The 20,959-nt window shown below is 34.6% G+C and overlaps 1 protein-coding gene across 1 annotated transcript in view; it reads left to right on the top strand.

Moving 5' to 3' along the window:
• Positions 1-20,959, top strand: part of HCN1 (hyperpolarization activated cyclic nucleotide gated potassium channel 1) — a 447,988-nt gene that overhangs the window by 388,433 nt on the left and 38,596 nt on the right. Inside the window, exon 6 of the mRNA XM_070357822.1 lies at positions 4,684-4,924. Within this exon, the coding sequence (XP_070213923.1) occupies positions 4,684-4,924 (241 nt within the window). The remainder of the gene's footprint in view (positions 1-4,683; positions 4,925-20,959) is intronic.

Below are 20,959 nucleotides of genomic sequence, written 5' to 3'. Positions count from 1 at the left end.
AAAAGTGCTTCTCCATCAATCATATTTCTTTATAGCACATTTTCTTAGAGAGAACATATTTAGTTAAGTTATTAATATCACTCTATTAGTAAAACAAAACTTTTAACACTCCTCCTCTTTAATCACAGGTCCTTATAGCACATTCACTTAAAACACACAGTTAAGTTATTAATATCTCTACTCTCCATCCAGATTCTTTATGGCAGTTGTTCTAATGAGAGTTTTTAGTGACATGTCTGGCTTGAGTTAGGAGTATTGTCTATACGCAATATATAATGAAAAGGATATTTCAAAGAGGCCTACTAAAAGAGTTATCAAGCCAGTGCTGTAACAACTCGAGTAACAAATAATTGGTTTAACCTCAAAGTGTAAGATAAATATGAGCCTGAAAAAAAAAAAAAGTGAAAGAGTTAGTTACTCAGTCGTGTCTGACTCTTTGTGACTCCATGAACTCTAGCCACCAGGCTAGAATCTGTCCCTGGGATTCTCCAGGCAAGAATACTGGAGTGGGTAGCCATTCCCTTCTCTAGGGGATCTTCCCAACCCAGGAATTGAAGCTGGGTCTCCTGAATTGCAAGCAGATTCTTTACTGTATGAGCCATCAGGGAATCCCGAAATATACATATATACATAAATAACTTATACATATATAAATAAATATATACATATATACATATGTATATGTACATATATAAATAAATATATATAAATAAATGTACAATATAAATAAATAAATAAGTTAAAAAGTAGAGGAAAACGGACAAATCTCCTTTTTAAATTCCAAATAAATCAACTTTTTATATATTGAAAACACAGCATAATATAACAACAAGACAATGACAATGAAGAATCCTACATTTGATCTTACTTTGACATGTCAGTTTAAGATACGAAAGCCTTTCTTTTTCAGCAGTCCATCCCAATATTTTGCTAAAGTACAACAGGATTATTCATGTTAATTGTTAGTGTAGAGAATATTTCTTTAACTATGATTTGGATATTGTTAAAGTGCACAAGTCTTAAACATACACAAATCTTAGATGAATTTTTAAAATATATATGAACCTACATAACCTCCTGGATCCATGTACAGAACAATTTTTAGAAGGCTTCCTTTTTTCCTTTTCCAGTCAAGCCCAGAGGTTCTCAGTCTTCTGACATATCGCTATAAGCAGTTGTGCTTGAAATTCACACAAATGGCGTCACACACTGCAGAGTCTTTAATGTCTTCCCTCTTTTGCTCATCATCATGTCAGTGTGATTCATCCATGCTGTTGTGTGGCAGCAGTTCTTTCTTTTTATATTTCAGGCTGTATTTCATTCTATGAATATGTCACAATTTATTTCTTCATTCCACCTTTCATGACACTTGGGTTGTTTCCAGTTTCCGGCTAATAAAATCAGCCTGTTATGAACATTCTTGAAGTGCCTTATGCACTGATTTCTCTTGCATATTTACCTTATGTTGGAACGGCTGGGTAATTGGATAATCATGTTTTTAACTTTGGTAGATACCGCCAAAAGTTTTCTAAAATGATTATATTATGTTTCACATATACCAGCAGGAAGTATATTGAATGGCCCTACATCATTGGAAAAACTTTATAACTCTTAATTTTAGCCATTAGCTATTATGGTTCAGATGGTAAAGAATCTGCCTGCAATGTGGGAGACCTGGGTTAGATCCCTGGGTGGGGAAGATCGCCTAGAGAAGGCAACTCACTCCAGTATTCTTGCCTGGAAAATTCCATGGACAGAGGAACCTGGTGGGCGGCAGTCCATGGAGTTACAAAGAGTCAGACATGACTGACTGACTAACACTTTCACTTTCATTAGCTATTAGGAGATACGTGGTTTCACTTTACATTCTGCCAGTAATTACTGTTGCTATGCATATTTTCATAGGCTCATTGGTCAGATGAATATTTTGTTTGTTGAAGTGTCCAATCAATAGTTTTCCTTGATTTTTCTATTTAAGGAGTTCTTTTTATATTCTTGACAGGAGCTCTTTGTTGGGATATGCACTGCAAATAGCTTCTTCCCATCTGTGGTTTGCCTTTTCACTCTCAATGGTATCTTTTATTGTTGGTAATTTGATTTCTAGTTTGTTTAACTTTATGACAATAAGAAAAAAATGGGATTTGATATATTTAGATTGCTTCAGGGATTTATTTTAACCATAAATCTGTGCTTTGGAATCACACATATTCTGTAACTTTGGGAAATTTTATGCAATATCTTCTTTGTTATTAAAAAGAATAGCAGTATTTTAAGATTCCTTCTAGCACTACAATTCTTTATTGACAACTTAAGTATCATTCTGGAAAATTTTGTAAAACATTTTGTTCTCCTCCATTCTACAATATTTTATTTCACACAGTATAGCTCTAAAAAGTTTTAAGCGTGGTCGCTATAAATATAATTACCATCATTGCAATAATGAATCATAGAGTAATCTTAACAAAACAGAGTTGCTGCCTCATTGCTAAATTCTTACACCCAACACACTCTGTATTTTTAGACTGTATGGAGCTCACAAGGTTTTCCTTCTAAGAACTTATGTTAGACAGCTATTCAAATGGCATCCTAAAGACCAGTTTAATTTCTTGTTAAATATGCTTTCAATTATTTTCTAAAAGTGAGAAAACAATGAAGAGAAAAATCTGTATCCTTCAAATCAAAGAATGTAGATGAAAAGATTATTTTATTATTTTGTTTGAAAATTTATTTTCTCTGCAACCTGGCTTATTTTCAGTTTTCTACACAGGATACTTCTATGTCATTCTACACATAATATCATTAACTTTCAAACAAGCAATCTGATCATTTTAATAGTATATTTCTGTCTCTTTTTAATTCATGTGGTTACCTTGAATGGTTCACCTTTATCTTCATGTATTTTTTTGTATGGAAGAGCCAATATTTTGAATAGTGAAAAACCACATTTTTATATATATAAGGCTTGTTTCTCAAGCTATTGACTTGAGAAAGCATTTTAAGAATTTTAAATAGCCACTTCCCAATAGGAATATAAACCAAGTTTTGCGAGCACTTTGTTTTCCAGTGCCAAAACTCCATCTTCCTTTTTCCCTTTCAGCCCCCCTCCTCCCTTCTTTTCTTCTTTTTTATCCCTTTGTTCTGTCTACTCATACATTATGCATATAGATTGAACACTTACTATGTGCTGAACTTACTGTAGTCCCCCACTCTAACCACAAGTCTTTAACACCAGTTAAAATTGATCACAAATGCCCCTAGATATAGCCACCCAAATGTCTACTGTGCATTACAGAGCTTGGATGATGCTGTACCAAGTACCACATGTAATATCCTTCTCTTATTTTTGTCTTTATGTTCACTTTCTGGTTATTGCTGCTGATTTTTAAATATTTTATCAGTTCCCATGAAACTCCACTATTAGAGATACTTATCTGCTTTGCTGAATTCACAGCGTATTGTTGAGGATGAAACACTTTCTTTTCCATGTTGGACTCAAAATTCTGTGCCTTCTGCATCAACTGGAATTTTTTAATATCCTGGAGTATTAAATATCAAATTATTTTATGAAGAAGATTGAGGAAAGTTTCTTTCCCCATATTGGAATCTACAAGTTTGTATTCCCAAAGCAGGAATTCAGATCTCTTTCTCTTTTAATACCTCTGAATCTTTTTGCCATTCTTCCATCTCTTGGCAGAGGTGACTTCGTTTTATATGTCTCTTAAGCATGCTCACAAATTCAGGTCCAACCCTGTTCTTTGCGGGGTGGGGGGGGGGTGGTGCGGCATTGGAGAAGGTATTTCTAAGAAACGGCATTGAAGTGAAATTTAGATTCCCATTGTTTATTCTGTTCCATATCTAACTTTCAGCATTAAAACTGGTTGGTCCCATATCCTTGTTTTGGTTCATAGTGATAGCACTGTGTCTAATCTGATGTATAAATCTCCTAATTTAGAACTGACCTGATCCCATAAAGAAAGCAATTTAGAAAAAGAAAATATGGCCTCTGTCCAGTCCAAAACTTCCAATGATAACCCAGGAGGTTTTGACAGGGTAATTTTCTGATCTAACCCAGAAACAAATTGAATTTATAATTATAGATTATAGTCAAATTAGAGTCTCCTTTGTGTAATGTGAACAATATCAAGTCTCCTTCCCATAATATGAATGACATTAAGAAAAAACATCAGAATGCTGTTGGCATTTTGTTGGCAGCTGGGCTCTTGTTTCAGAATTCCAGTCAGTAGGTGCAAATTAGGTTGTTCAACACAATGGACCACAGAAGCAGTAACATCAAGGTTAATAGGAAGTGATGTGGTTTCTTTTCTTCATAAAAACAGATAAAAGGGAGACTAAAACGCTTCCACATTTTAATTCTAATTTTGTATAAAGAATGGTAAAGGAATGGGAAGTTATAAAAGTGAACTTGTATATATTTAATTAATATTTATTGATGTTTAATACATGCCTATACTACTCTATGTACTAGGAATACAACATTTCAGCTCAATAATAAAACATAATCCCTGACTTTTAAGAAATATGTGGGTTATTAGAATTTATGTATTTTTGTTTCTTCATTTAAATTACAGTATTATGCTATATAGAGATCTTAATTTCAGCACCTGTTTTGCTTCCTGATATGATTAATCTCTCTTAATTTTTGTTTACTCTTGCCATCTTTAGGAGATAGTCAACTTCAACTGCCGAAAACTAGTGGCTACAATGCCTCTTTTTGCTAATGCGGATCCTAATTTCGTGACCGCCATGCTGAGCAAGTTGAGATTTGAGGTGTTTCAACCTGGAGATTATATCATACGAGAAGGAGCTGTGGGTAAAAAAATGTATTTCATTCAACATGGTGTTGCTGGTGTCATCACAAAATCCAGTAAAGAAATGAAGCTGACAGATGGCTCATACTTTGGAGGTTAGTAAAAAAGAAAATGTAACTCAGATGAAATCTAATTTGCTTGCAATATGTATCTTTATCAGAGTTTTGGAGATGTCAGAATGTTGATTTATTGGGCTTGAATGTGGACTTGTATTTGAATTCTGATAAAAGTGTCTATAGTGTGTCGACTGAAAAAAATGCATAACTAAAAGTTGAGAATTATGTTTTATTTGGCAGACAAAACTGAGGACTTAAGCCCAGGACACAGTATCTCAGATAACTCTGAGAGACTGCTCCAAGAGGTAAGGGAGGAGCCAGGATATATAGCAGTTTTTGCGACAGAGACCAGGTAGTTGAAACATGGAATGATTACTGTTGGTTAGAGAAAACCAGATATCTCAAATTAATGAACTTAGTGCTTTTCTTTGTATGAAAAGATGCAAGAGGTCTGGGCTCATTGAAATTATTCTTTTGATGTGCACTTCAGTTGTCTGGGGCTGGTATCCATGCTTTCTCATCCTTAGTCTCCTCTGAGAGCATCATCTGGGGTGGGCTGCAGCAGTTGTCTGGTAGGTGGTGGGCATCCTGTTTCTCTCCTGAGTTTGCTCTGGGCTCACCATTGGGTGGCTGTAATGTGTTGGATTGATGGCTGAACATCATTTGTTTACTGATATGGCAGGCAACATTTTTTCACTGAAAACTGGTATGTTTTCACATTTCAGTGTCACATGTTCAGTGCATATGCATTTACTATTGTATTCGTTAGAATATTGCTTCAGCTTCTTAAACCAGAACCAAGTAACAGTGGCTTAAGCAGATTGAAAGTATGTTTTCCTCTCACACAGAAGTCCCAAGAGGGTTTAATGACTCTCTCCAAGACAGTTTTTAGGCATGCAGATTTTATTTATTTTGCTGGGCTGCCATCATCTAGAGTATTTTCCTTATTTATACCAGACAAATTGATTCCTCTCCACAATATGGACCACAGGAAGGGAGAAGGGGGCAGAGGAATTGAAGAATGAGCAGTTTCTCTTTAGATATGTACCCAGAATAGCGAACTTCACCTCTATTCACACACGATTGGCCAGAATTTAGTTAAAAGAGTACCTCTAGGCATAAGGAAAGCTAGGGAATACAGCTTCTAGTTGTGTGATATATTAGTCAGGGATTTCTAGAAAAATGGAAGCAATAGGAGATATATAACTCCTATTGTGTGTGTATATTTATATATATTCACACACATACAGAAAAGGAGATTTATTATGAGAAATTGATTCATATGAGTATGGAGGCTGACAAATACTATGATCTGCATCTGAACCTGAAGAACAGGAAAACGGGTGATTAAATTCAGTCTGATGTAAATACAATCTGAAGGCAGATGAGTTGAGATGTTAGCTCAAACAATGAGATAGGAAAAAAATATTCGTCTCCCCTTCTTTTTTTTCTCTATTCAGCCCCCCGTGGATTTGGAGGATGCATACCCTGAAGAGGGCAGACTACTGAGTCACCTGGTTGAAATACTAATCTCATTTAGGAACACCCTCATAGACATATCCCAAATTATATTTTTCTGGGCATCCTATGACCAGTCAAATTGACACATAATTAACCATCACAAGGGGCTATTTGCCTTGCTGAAAATTCTGACATTTTGAGTTGTTTCCAGCTTTTTACTGTAATGAGCTGTATATATTTATATTTGTGCAAATGTACAAAACTTGCCTATGAGTTGATTTACTGGGCCAAAGTCTATGCATACATTTAAACTGAAAAAACATTAAATCATTTCTTTGATGAAACTGCCAATTTCTACATTGCTTTACCCATTGATTTTTACATTTTTCCTCCTAATAAGTAAGATTGGCATCCCCTTATTATTTGCTTTGTACTTCCATTATTAACAGTGATACTGAGGCATTTCTTCATAGATATGGATTGTTTTTATTTGATTTTCTATTGCTATTTTTGCATTTTTTAATGTGTTGTTTGTCTTCTTAAAGCAAATTTACAGAAATGTCCCTAATGTATTTTTGATATAATGTAACTGTTTTCTCCAAAATTATTACTTCTTTTTAAACTTTCTTTCTAATTTTTTGTTTTATCATTCTGATCTTCATTATTGTCTATTCGATTTGAATTTTAGAGCATTTATGTTTCTAAAGTGGGTTTTTTGCACTGCAAAATTATGAAAATGTTTCCGTATTTACTTCTATTTTATTTAGTTTCACTACATTGTTATTATAATTTTAACTTGTTAGAACAAGTGACGGGGAATGACTATTGATGTCTCTTAGTGCCAGTTCTGATTTAACATTAAAGACAATGATTAATACTACAGTGTCAGACATTGGCAAGTTTAATAGTTAAATATTACTCAGCAGTAGGAAACTGAAATATTTTCTTTAGAAAAAGTCAGGAAATCTGCCTTAACATATCAGGTTTATTCTACAAGACAAATTCAAGTGAAATATTTTCTTACCATGGGTGAGGTATTCACATATGGCTCTTATTACTTTGTACTAATTCTTCACAAACTTTATAATATGCCTTTAGAAGTTTTCTCTGTCAGAATTAATGTCTCCCAACTCTGTGTCTCCATACTACTTCTCACAGCTTTCCAGTGTTGACTTCTTTCTGCCTCATACTGAACACTGTTGCTAGTTACCTGTCTTCCTTCTGATATTAGATGGGAAAAATGTGTGCATCAGAATCATTGAAGAAGCTGTTTAAGTTCAGGCTCTCCCTATCAGAGATTCTAATTCAATAAATCCAGACTAAGGATAATACTTTATTTGTTTATTCAATTAGATAATAAATAACCAGTATATTTGAGCCCCTGAAAATCAGTAAAAAGAAAGTATTCAAATCAAATTAGTGATGTTGGCTAATCTGAAAACTAGGCAATATATTCATTTTTATTTTAAAATAATGATTATAAAAGCAACAATAATATGCTGAGTTTAAGAAGTTTTCTTCAATAACAGCTATAAAATTTATTGGGAAAAGTTTTAATTTTATTAAATGCTTATTTGGAATATATCAAATTAACCATAGGTATGAAAAGTGAAAGTCACTCAGTTATGTCCGACTCTTTGCAACCCCATGGACTATACAATCCATGGAATTCTCCAGGCCAGAATACTGGAGTGAGTAGCCATTCCCTTCTCCAGGGGATCTTCCCAACCCAGGGATCAACCCAGGTCTCCAGCGTTGCAGGGAGATTCTTTACCAGTTGAGCCACCAGGGAAGCCCAAAATAACCATAAGGCTCTCATTCATTAACCTATTGCAACTGATTAAACCTATCAGCTCAAAATATTTGGCCAGTTTTTGGTTCACCCAATGATTAGCTTCTTTGACTTTCTCCCCATTCATTAAGGATGATTTTTAATTCTTCATCTTTCTCTTTCTTCCCACTCTTCTTCCTTGTCATGATTCTGATTGCATCACCCGCTTACTCTTGTGCCGATTATGCTAAGAAAAAAGAAAGAGGAAATTAGGGAAAGCTAAGAACTTTAAAAATATCTACTTTAGTAAGCTCAGAGAATTAGTGTTCACATGAAGAAAAAGTAGAAATTGAAAGTTGATGAAAATAAATAAAACCTGGTAGTAAAAAATAAAAGTATAATCCAACTTTGGGGGAAAGTGTTTTGGGAAAAAAGGTTTTTGAAGTAATTAATGTAAGTGTGACAAGTACATAAAAGTTTAGAAAGGAATTTCTGAAAGTTGTTATTATGCAATAAGAATATGTGTGCTCAGTCACACAGTCATGTCCAACTCTTTTCAGCCACGTGGATTGCAGTTCTCCAAGCTCCTCTGTCCATGGGATTTTCCAGGCAAGAATACTGAAGCAGGTTACTGTTTCCTCCTAAGGGGATCTTTCCCACCCTGGGATCAAACCCAGGTCTCCTGTATCTCCTGCATTAGAAAAAAGGATTCTTTACCACTGAGACACCTGTATTTCCTCATATGTGTTTAATCTCTGCTCAATCTCTATGCCTTTTCTCTCCCTAATATTGTTTGTTTTTTTTATTTTCTTAACTTTTTTCAGAGCTACTTAAATATTTGTTATTTTTGTGGTATCTTCAAAGAAGGAGTTTTTATTTTACTTTTCACTTCACTAATTTCTGTATTTTTTCTGTATAAAATCTGTTCTACTTTTTACTTTAGTTTTACTTCTTTTAGCTTCTTGAGTTTAAAAGCTAGTATATTTATTTTGAACTACACTTCATCTTTGATGACTGCAATTTATAATATACATAGTCTGTTTATACTGCTTTGGTTAAATTCCACTGCATTTTTAATATAGTGATTCATTATTACTTTGTAAAAATAGATTGCACTTTCCATCTGGATTCATTGTATAGTACATGAGTTATCTTTTAGTTAAATTCTCTTTAAAAATTTTAAATGGAAACATTTGGGGATGGAATGGTGGAAAGAAAAAAAGCACATATAATGTTTGAGTAGGAGAATTACAGAATATCAAAGATGTTAAATACATTATATTGGCAATAAGTAATGTGTAAGAAAGATAAGATTAAATGAGATTTATTTTAAAAGAGGAATGAGGTGATCTTCAATTACTAAACCTAGTTAAACTACCAAATGTAATTATACATAAAATAAAATTTTTCTCCATCCTTTTTCTAAATTTCTTAAGACATAAATGATCATCTTTAAATATAGTTTTACAAAATGACTGATGAAGTTATCCCTCATTTTAACCATTTAACAAATATTTCACCTATAGTTTATTCCAGTGAAACAAATATCTACTTATTCAATCCAGCTCACTTCAGTAAGAAATTCTCCAAAATAGCAATTGGTTTGGGTTCAGTGCTTTTAGTGTCATTCATATTTTCATTATGGTGATTTGAAATGGCTATTAGTGGGCCTGTCCTTTGGTGGACAGTTTATGGAAAAAAGTAGGTCTGCATTACTTTCAGTTATTTTACACATACAATTGATATTTGTTCAATTTAAACACCAAATAAGATAAAGAAAGGCTGTTAGAATCTAATAATAAGAACTGTACTTATTTAACATGTAAGGGTTTAAAATTTATACCCCTTTAAGTATCTAATATGAAATTTTGAAAGTGATAGAGCATACTTTTGTAGTGTATTAATTTTGTATTTTGCATCAGCTGGACATGGCAAGTTCACAGTATTTTTAAGCAGAAGAGCCTGAGATCAACTTCGTTATGTTCTTTCCACTCTTCCAAAGTGTCTTAAGTGAGTAAGCATAATCAATGCACAGGAAACACTCCAACTAAATGACAAGCAAAATAGTGAGATATGGAGACATTCGAAGATCAAATTCAGAATTTCGTGTTCGGTACCTAACTTCCTAACTTGATTTATTTCTACAATAATACAGGACTGTTTCTAGACATATATATATGTCCAGAGAGGTTAACTTCATTAAAATTCCCAATAATGTATCTCTGTATCCATAGTTCATGATTTTAAACAAAAGCTTTTTTTCTAATATAATGTTTCATTATTAATATTTCTGTCCACTCACCTTGTAGTGGTTGTCTCTCCACATCAAGTGTTTTAATTGATTCAATCCCTTGACTTTACATCTTTCAAAATGTTTCTCTCATAGGTTCTTCTTATAATATATTGAAGTTTAGTGAAGTGAAATTCACTCAGTCGTGTCCGACTCTTTGTGATCCTATGGATATACACTCCATGGGATTCTCCAGGCCAGAATACTGGAGTGAGTAGCCTTTTCCTTCTCCAGGGGATGTTCCCAACCCAGGGATCAAACCCAGGTCTCCTGCATTGTAGGTGGATTCTTTACCAGCTGAGCCACCAGGAAAGCCCCCAAAAAGTGGTGTATAATACACCTTCCGGAAAGAAAATACTTCCCTTGATGGTTGCCATGATAAATCATTTGGTATTGAATGCTATTTAGTCATGTCTAACATTTTGACAGCCTCAAGGAGACTGTCAGCCACTTTATATAGCTAAAGTGCATATTTATGGTTTTTACGTCCAAAATGCATTTGGCCAGATTACAATGATCTGGCATTTTTAAATGTAGAGCTGCAGGTTTGAAAAACCACAGGCTATCCCTGTCTTGGTGATCATTCACTGTTTGTAAGAGGACTAAAAACATCTGCCAATCCACAGTTTACAGTTTACTCCATTTCTAGTCCATTGTACATTTCTAAAAGCTGACTGATTTTCTAGGAGATGTGAGGACTCTGTTGATAACAAAGTTACAATTTGGTTAGTTCAATATTAGTTTAACTACTATAAACATTCTCGCAAAATATAAGGAAGATGAGGTGGCAGCAGGGAAAAACGATCAATCTTCTTCAAGATTTTTTGTTCTGTTTTGTTTTCCTTTGCTTCCTCATTCATTCTCTTCTTAGGTCAGGTTAATGAAATATTTGATTCTATGATAAGAAGACAACTCCACTGGATCTTTTCGTAGGTTGTATCCCACCTAGAAATACCAGGTAATGTACAACCACAGGATGAATCTTTGCTAAATCATTGAGTTAAGAGAGGTGTTAATCCCCATCTAAATCTTCACCTTCTAGTTCTTCAATTGAGTAGTGTCATGTATAAATACATCAATGCATGATAAAGGATTATATCCATATGTCTGAGACACTTATGAAAATCAGGATGAACATTAAGACATTTTACTTTGAAGTTATCATGTCTTTCCCTCTTTAATAAAAGAGACAAAGAAGCAAAAGTTAGAAGAAAAAGGAAAAAACAAAAACGTCTTTATTACAGTTCTGGATCTTCTCGTATTCCTGTGATTATTCACAAGTCACCACTTTTGAAGTATTTATAATTAGAGAGGTATGGCCTCTCTAATTATAAATGGCCAGGCCATATCTTGAACCTAGTCAAATAAAAACTCCTTAAGGCAAATGTACTTTCTAATTCTAATTTCTAGTGTGTCATTCTAATTCATGTACTTAATTTCTAAAATGTGCCTCTACCTAGCTCCTAAGTTTCAATGTCTATCAAAAACTGGGGTAATTGATTTTAGTGAAAAGTATGGGGTTCTGTTGCAAGGTAAAACAAATCTAGCAGGTTATGATTCACTTTAGAATGTACAATTAATTTGACTATTTTGACATACTCTTTATCATTCTCTTGAAAGCAAAAATTGTGACATTTTGATTACCAGTTTTCTTTGGTATTCATATTTTACTTGCTTTATTGGTATATGCATTTTACTTGTATTATTCAAATGCTACGTTCTGTAACAATAAACTCGGTATATGCTATTAAGGGAATGTCTGATAATGAAGAACAGATGGAAGATTTTTTTTTTTCATTTTGCATGCATAGCTCAAAGGTAGAAAAGCAGGGCTTTCCATCAAGCATAACTGGAGGAAAAAGGTTTTTAGGTAGAATATACATCATCAATAGGATAGTCATAAGAAAGAACTATCTCCTGGACTGATGTTTTTTTCTTCTTTCTTTTAAAGAGCAACCTTTTTTGAAAAATTATTTTGTTTATTTATTTTTGGATGTGCTGGGTCTTAGTTGCTATGAAGGCTTTCTCGTCTCTATCGCACTGAGCCGGGCCTACTCTGTAGTTGCTGAGCAGAGACTTCTCGCTGCAGTGTCTTCTCTTGTGGTGGAGCATGGGTTCTAAGGCACACAGGCTTTAAAAGCTGCAGTGTGGGCTCAGTAGTTGTGACTCCTGGGTTCTAGAGCACAGGGTCATTAATTATGGCACACGGGCTTAGTTGCCCTGCTTGGCATATGGGATCTTTCCGGATCAGGGACCAAACCCATGTCTCCTGCATTGGCAAGTGGAATCTTTACCACTGAGCACCAGCAAAGCTCTCATGTTTTCTTTAAGGGTTCTCCTTAAAGTATGCATGCATTAGTGAATTGAGAGTGACCAACTGGAGAAGGAAATGGCAACCCACTCCAGTGTTCTTGCCTTGAGAATCCCAGGGACGGGGGAGCCTGGTGGGCGGCCGTCTATGGGGTCGCACAGGGTCGGACACGACTGAAGCGACTTAGCAGCAGCAGCAGCAGCAATGGGCCTCTTATTTTGAAGCCCAGCATTTCCCATTCATGCCTGTTTCCCAGGATTCTGGAGAGGAGACTCCAGACCTATAAACTCTTTGTGTTTTCATCCTTTTGCAGCTATTCATCTTTTAGGAAGGCTCATCTGAATTATGTCCCTTGCTCTTTGGATGAAGAAAAAGAATATCCAAATTTTTAAACAAAACCTCCATAACTCTATGCAATCTGGCCCAGTTTATTTTCCTAATCTCAATGCATATCTTCCCCTCTAGATGTCCTTAAATCAACCTTGATTTATCTTTAAATCAAGGCTGCTAGCTCTTACATTAGCAAAGAATGAAAGTTGCCTTTATAAAGATTAATCTCTTTAGTTTAAAAAAAAATAAAGCAAAATAAAACAAAAAACCCTCTCCATTCTTTAGGCTGACACTTTGCTTCCCATATGAAGACATCGCTGAAATGTAATTTTTTTAGTCTCCCCCGGGCAGATTTTTTTTTCTTTCTGCTTTCCTACCACTTAACCTATTATTGAACTGTTTTTGTTATAATTTATATGTCAGTCTTCTATAATGGATTATGAAATTTCTGAGCTTTGACACAATGACTTTTTCCAGTTTAAATCTGCAACTCCAAAGAATAGTGCTTGAATTCTTACATAAACTCAAGGAGAACTCGTACAATGAGTCAACGGATGAATGAATGAACAGATCTATTTTTCCTCATCACTACTCCTTATTCTCTTTTGTTTTCTTTCCAGCTCTAAAATATAAAAAGCTTGTTTTTTTTAATTTTAGATGCATGTTGATATATGGCAAAACCAATATAATATTGTAAAGTTAAAAATACAAAGAAAAAAGAAAAAAAAGGAACCAAACATCCCATTCACTTCGGTACTATACTGTGCTAAACTCATTATCTTTATGTCAAGACAGGAAACTAATACAAATAATAATGATAAATTATAAACTACACTAAATGAAACACAAAGCATTATCTATTTCTGAGAAACTCAGGACTGATATTTGAATTACCTTCTATCTAATTTTAAATGAATCTCACTATATTAAGAATCAAATAATATGGTTCTAGAATTTCAAACAGAATCTAGAGTAGTGCCATTCACTAGAGCTTTCTGTAGTGATGGAAATATTCTTTACTTAATACTGCTCAAACACTAGCCATATGCAACTATTGAGCATTTGATGCTAGTGTGACTGAGTAATTGAATGTTTAATGTCATTCTATTGCAGTTATTTTAGATTAAATGTAAATAGCCACATGTGGCTAGTGCCTGCCATACTGGATAAAACTATTCTAGATTGCTGTAAAAATAGGTGAGAGGACCTCGTCAGGCCGTGTTGCAGTACCAGGACCTTGTCAAGCATGATGACTCAAATGCCTCAGAGCCTGCAGCTACAGGAAAGCAGTGAAGTGAACCCAGTGTGATGTGAACATTAGAACAAACATGGTGACTGATGGCAGCCAATTCTGTGTCTTGGAGTCAAGGAGACACAAGGATTGGCTCTTCTAAACCCAGATGAGAGGGATGGTGGCTACCCAGGTCTCCCCCATGACCCTCACTCATTAAAGAGGCCTTGTGTTTCCAGTACTCCCATCTGTTTAGAAAACCAGATCTAGATCTTGATGTGAAGACTCAAGTGTCGGTTATCTCGGTTGTTAGAAACACTGTGCATATATGTGGAAGATAGAAAAGTGATACAAAAGAACATATTTACAAAACAGAAATAGACCCTCAGACATAGAAACAGGCTTATAGTTACCAGCAGGGAATTTTATTCAATACAGTAAATCCCCTACATAAGAACTCATTCTGTTCCAAGAGCACGTTTGTAAATCCAGCAAAGTTAGCCTAGCTAACAAAATTAGCTACCACAATGGGCTATATAGCATGGTAGTGTAATAGGCTTATAATATTTTTCACACAAGCAATGCATGAAAATAAACAAAAAATAAAGAAAACATCTTTTATCTTATAGTATAGTACCTTGAAAAGTAAGTAGATACAGTACAGCAGCTGGCATACAGGGGCTGGCATCGAGTGAACAGGTGAGAAGGGTTGACTGGAGGAGGGAGAGGAAGTGGAAGATGGTAGAGCTGTCAGCAACAGGAGACAGAAGGAAAACTGCAACTTCACTCACACCTTATGTGGTTAGACATGGGAACACACATTCACATCTTGAAAGTTCACAACTTGAAGTTTCGTATGTATGGGACTTACTATACCTTGTAATAAACTATAATAGAAAAGAATCTGGAAAATTATATATATATATATATATATATAAAAAACTGAATCACTTTGCTGTACACATGAAACTATAAATCAATTATACTTTAATGAAAAACAAAAACACTATGCAGATAAAAAAAATGGGGTGAAAGGGCAAGGCAGATGTATCTAGAATAATATAGAGGGCTGTCATCTCTCCCCTATTGTTGCCTTCTTAGAAATTTTTCTGTCTTCCAAAAAAATCATTATTTCAACTTATGCCATAAATGGAGCAAGTTATATTGTTTCCTTCCTTCCTTCCCTTTTTTTTTCCACATCAGTTCAATTCAGTTGCTCAGTCATGTCCGACTCTTTGTGACTCCATGGACTGCAGCACACCAGGCCTCCGTGTCCATCACCAACTCCTGGAGTTTACTCAAACTCATGTCCATTGAGTCGATGATGCCACATAGAGCTATTGAAAATCTTCAGTGCTCCAGAGTTCTAAGTATTTGTCATAGAGTAGCAAAGAAGATAAAAACCCTAGAATTCATGAATTTTACACTCTTAATACTTCTTTCTCTCATATATTATTTATACTCATTCCCTTATTTTCTGTTCATCGCTAAGTTTTCTCTGTGATTTATTTGGAACATTTATATAAATGATGCACAGAAACTATGGAGCATAAAGATTTGTATTATACTAATCACTTTATGTTTTTATTTGTGTTGTCATCCTTAGCACATTTCCTGGTATATCCTTTTTATTGAATAAATATTTGTGGCATTGAATCTAATTTTGAAGTCATCTTTAATTGAATAATATTTTATATCATGACATCAGTGATAAAGTTTTTAATAAATGATCTTTATTTATATTTCCTTTCAATTTTTCAAATGAAAAATTATGATGACTGCTCTTTTTACTCCTGTAAGTTTTTAATAGAAGTCATAAATGTAACTTTATTTAGTGCTAAACAGAGAAGCTAGATTCCTTCTTGGTTGCTTCTTTTAATGCTCTTGGTTTTGTTCTTTTATTTTGCTCTCCAGCCTCACATTTAGCTTTCAGAGCCTCAATACAAGATTGCTGACTAAGATTTTCTTGCCCTACTTAAGTAGATCTGCTTATCCCCTGTCACAGGCAGGCACGATGAATGAGCTAACATTAGTAAAGTACTTTGAGTTCTGTGGATGAAAGTTGTGCAAACTATTACTCTGTTGTGACACTTTCTTTAAGGATCATTATCATACTTCATCATACTTGTGGAATCTCAGCACAAAAAGAAGGAAGAAGTGTGTCTTTGAGTAGGCACACTTCAGTAAAGTATAAAAGCATAGCAATTGCATGGGAAGGGTGGAGGTTCAAATTTTTATTTTTAATATTAGCTTGTTTCCCTCTCACTTTTTCTATTCTATACTACCAGCCCAGAGTGGGATAAGGTGAAGTAAGACCATCTTTCTGTGGAAAATATGTGTTACCTTTTGAGGCATTGGTTATACATTTGAAAGTAATTAAAGCTTTTATAATGCTACCAAAGTTATATTTTTATCCTATAAAAGAATTAACAGGTATGCATATAAAACAGGCCAGGCTCTTTACCATAATATAGTATTTTAGTATAAAACATAGTTAAGGTCTTTGATAAATGCCCCAAACCTGTAGTATTTATGGCCCTAAAAAATTCACTCTTTGAACAGGTTCATTTGGAGTGATGTCCTGTGGTGAGTTTATGTGCATAATCTCTGGTAGACAGATGGATAGGTTCTCACTGTGTCCTCATTTCAACTCTAGCATGCTCCTTGTCCATATCCACTTAAGCTGATAACAAAAGCTTTTTATTCTGTGCCCAGGTTTTACTTACTCTTAAGTTTAGATCCTGCCTTCAAATCTGAAGATCCACATTACCGAAACTATGCAGCTTCACAGTGGCATGCCTTATTGAACCTTGTACCATGTGCCATTTAAAAGGTTCAGGATGGGGAACACATGTATACCTGTGGCGGATTCATTTTGATATATGGCAAAACCAATACAATATTATAAAGTTATAAAATAAAATAAAAAATAAAAGGTTATGTCTGAGTAGCTTAAGCATATTTCATTGCATGGTTGTTCTACTCTCATAAAATTGCAAATTAAATTAACAAATTCTATCTTTAGGAACAAAACTGTAAGAGGATTAGGAAACAGCACGATATGGCAGAGTACTCAGCATCCACAGAGTCAGGAACCAATCCCATATCTGTCAATAAGACCCCAACCAGCTGCATGTCCCCAGGCAGTCTGACATTTTAGGGCTTAGGTTCATCATCTGTAAAAGGAGACTATTAAAATAGACACTATGTGCACTTTTCTAGGTCTATGATGCTGTTGGAATGGGACTCTTGGGGACATATTCTCTTTTGCCAGTGTGCTTGTTTTAATACTTTTCTGAGTATTTGAAATGTCTTCCTGCTTATTCTAGAGTTCACAATATTTTTGAAGTATTACCATTGAGGATATTTTCTAGGACAAGATCCCAGCATTGAAAAAAATGGAGGAAGGTGATACTTGTGATGATTCATGTTCTAGTGGATGAAAATTAACTACAACTCTTTTTCATGAGTAGTGAAAAATAGAAAGTGTCAGGGGCTGGTTGTGAAGTTCTTTGAAATGTGACAGAAGGATGCTGCTTAAGGAGTGTAGGCGTTAGAGTTGGATCTTGAGATGCTCTTGGGTTTTGAGAAAGTCACTGATCTCTATGCCCGTTTCCAAATTCGTAACATCAGGATAATAATAATTTCTACCTCATTAGGCTTGCTTAGAGGACTAAATGACTTAACATATACAAAATGCTTATAGATTTGTGCTATGATGATAGGGAGTAACAGAAGCCACCAGCTGACATCAAACAGAGCAACAGACACACGTGTAAGACATTACTGAAGTATTCTTGAATCAGTGCTTATGTTGAGTTTACAGAGAATCTAATAATCAATTTGTATATTCTTCCGTGTCACTGTTAGTCTTAATGCAATAGCAATTAAATTTATGAGAAATCAATTTGTGTGTATGGTAGGGGTGGGGATGGGAGGATGAAATAAACAGTCTTGAAAGCTCTTTAAAATTAAAGGCCACCTCAATGCTGAAAAATCTTAATTGCCTTATTGTATACATATGTGTGTTTATGTTTATGCACACACACACCCAAGAAATAACACTTAAGATTTCATAAAATCCAAATTCTTCAAATAACTAGACTTTAATGTGTCCCACATTGTACTCATTTCAAGTATACCATATAATTCCACATTAGGTTAATGTAACTACAAAAATGCATAATCTTTATCATTTTCAATATCAATTTCCCAAATGCATTAGAAGGGAAATGGGAGAACAGACATATATTTTTCAAAAGTTAAATTATTCAGAAACATTTTTGTAAAATTTGGAATTAAGAAGGAGGCATTATTTCATTCTTTTGTGCAGTTGAAGAGTCTGAGAGGTGCATGGGCCACAGAGATCAGTAGTGACCGAGATGGACTGACTTTAGGCCACCGCTCTGCACATCGTTACAATGTTATTAGTTTACAGCATTTCAGAAAACAGAGATCCTTTCCTATCAGTCTGAATGATAAAACAAACACATTGCACACATACACACACAACTACAGTTGCTTCCTCCTAGCCTGTTGCTAGAAAATCTGCATTTCCTAAGTCTAAGCTATCCATATAGTCTAAGCTATATGCTTCTGCTATCCATAGAGACATTTCTCCATGGTTGAATTTACTTAGAAGGGAATACTGAAATTACCAGTCAGAATAGTTCAGCAAAAAGATAATGAAGTAGGAAAAGTTTAATCACTTTAAATTGCTTTTCATCACCTATTTTGCAAGATATACTAAATTTATTGAAATTTTTTAATACCCTTAGCAAATTTAAAATGCCAGAAGTATTTAAAATGTTTCTTTGTACTTCATACTGTAAATCACAAGAGAAACACATAAACAAAATGATGTTTTAGTGACATGCAGTGAGTGGTTCCCTTTTCTGGGATATGTATGTGCACCCCAACAAAAGGAATAGTAGGTTCCAAAGACGCGTCTAAATATTATTGATGTTAGCAAGTCAATAATAGCCACTCACACTTATACATTCACACTGGACATGAATGAGAACATTAATTAAACTCTAGACTGCTTAAAGGAAGAACATTTGAAATCTTAATTGAATCCATTGCACATTACAACTGTTCACTTATTAATTCAGTTCATATTTATTTATGCTCTTATTGTAAGGACTTAATATGAGTACATTAAAAGTTCTTGTTTTCTTGGAGTTACAAGATACTTGTAATTGTAAAACAATCACCACTGCTTCCTATTCAATAGGAAACTGGAAACATTTGGTACTGACATCACTTTTATGTGAATAATAGGCATATTTTTGCATGTATTGTTGTAAGTTGAAGAAGAGAGATGCTTGGACTCATAATTTTTAACAGGTTATCTTTTTAAAGAAACAATATAAATGGTGAAAGCTTAGTCGTGTCCGACTCTTTGTGACCCAATGGACTATACAGTCTGTGGAATTCTCCAGGCCAGAATACTGAAGTGGGTAGCTGTTCCCTTCTCCAGGGTATCTTCCCAACCCAGGGATCAAACCCAGGTCTCCCACATTACAGGCAGATTCTTTACCACCTGAACCATCAGGGAAGCCCATAAATGGTTAGAGGTATCATTATTATTATCATTATGAAGTTTCCAGTGAGAAAAGAACCAAATTAGTGCTTCCATATATTGTGTTCTATATATCTATCTCTTTTCCTATCTGATTATGAAGTACATGCTCTAGAGAAATGGGCTTCCCTGGTAGCTTGGTAAAGAACTGGCCTGCAGTGCAGGAGACTCTGGTTCAATTCCTTGGTCGGGAAGATCCACTGGAGAAGGAATAGGCTCTAGAGAAAAGCTGGTTCCAAGTTTCTGAGAATCTTGACCTGGTCTAGTTTGCTATTTTTGTTTTATTGCCTTTACTATCAGGGCATTCTGGTTATAACTGTATAGTTCAGAGTAAAGAAAGGACTTGAACTAAGCCATTTGCTCATTCTAGAGTCTGAATTTTCTGACTTGACTTTATCTTGGGTTAAATTAAACACAGTTGCCGGCTCACGTCCTTACACTGTGTGGAAACAGCTTTACCAAGATACTGTATTACAGATGGAGATTAATTTTCTTACTAGATGTGACTTCTTTGAGCTGCAATAAGATTATCTGTGGAAGGACAAGAGAGTGTTACCATAAAGAATAATATATAGCAGGATTTCAAAATGTTTGTGCTCCAGACAGATAATTTTACATGGAAAATTTTAGGCAAGTTAAATCAGGGAAATAACTATACTTGAGCAAATGTGTTGTGAAAGTATCATTTTGCATGTTGGGCTTCTATTGAAGAATATATTCCTATTTCAGGAACATTAGAAAAAGAAAGAAACATTAGATAAAGAAAAATTGTTTTCTTTTTTTAATATAAATTTATTTATTTTAATTGGAGGCTAATTACTTTACAATATTGTATTGGTTTTGCCATACATCAACATGAATCTGCCACAGGTATACACGTGTTCCCCATCTTGAACCCCTCTCCCACCTCCCTCCCCGTACCATCCCTCTGGATCATCCCAGTGCACCAGCCCCAAAGACAGTTTTTAAGTTGAATCATAAACTCTTTCTCTTAAATAGGAATTTTATCCAGTGAAAGTTTCCTGTTGTCCAGAACCTTAGTTGTTTTAAAGTGCTAAAATAGGTATTTTTTTTAAACTTAATTTTGTCTTTTGTA

This window comes from Bos mutus, chromosome 20 (genome assembly GCF_027580195.1).
Source record: "Bos mutus isolate GX-2022 chromosome 20, NWIPB_WYAK_1.1, whole genome shotgun sequence".
Classification (NCBI taxonomy): domain Eukaryota; kingdom Metazoa; phylum Chordata; class Mammalia; order Artiodactyla; family Bovidae; genus Bos; species Bos mutus.
This window is presented reverse-complemented; position numbering and strand designations above follow the sequence as displayed.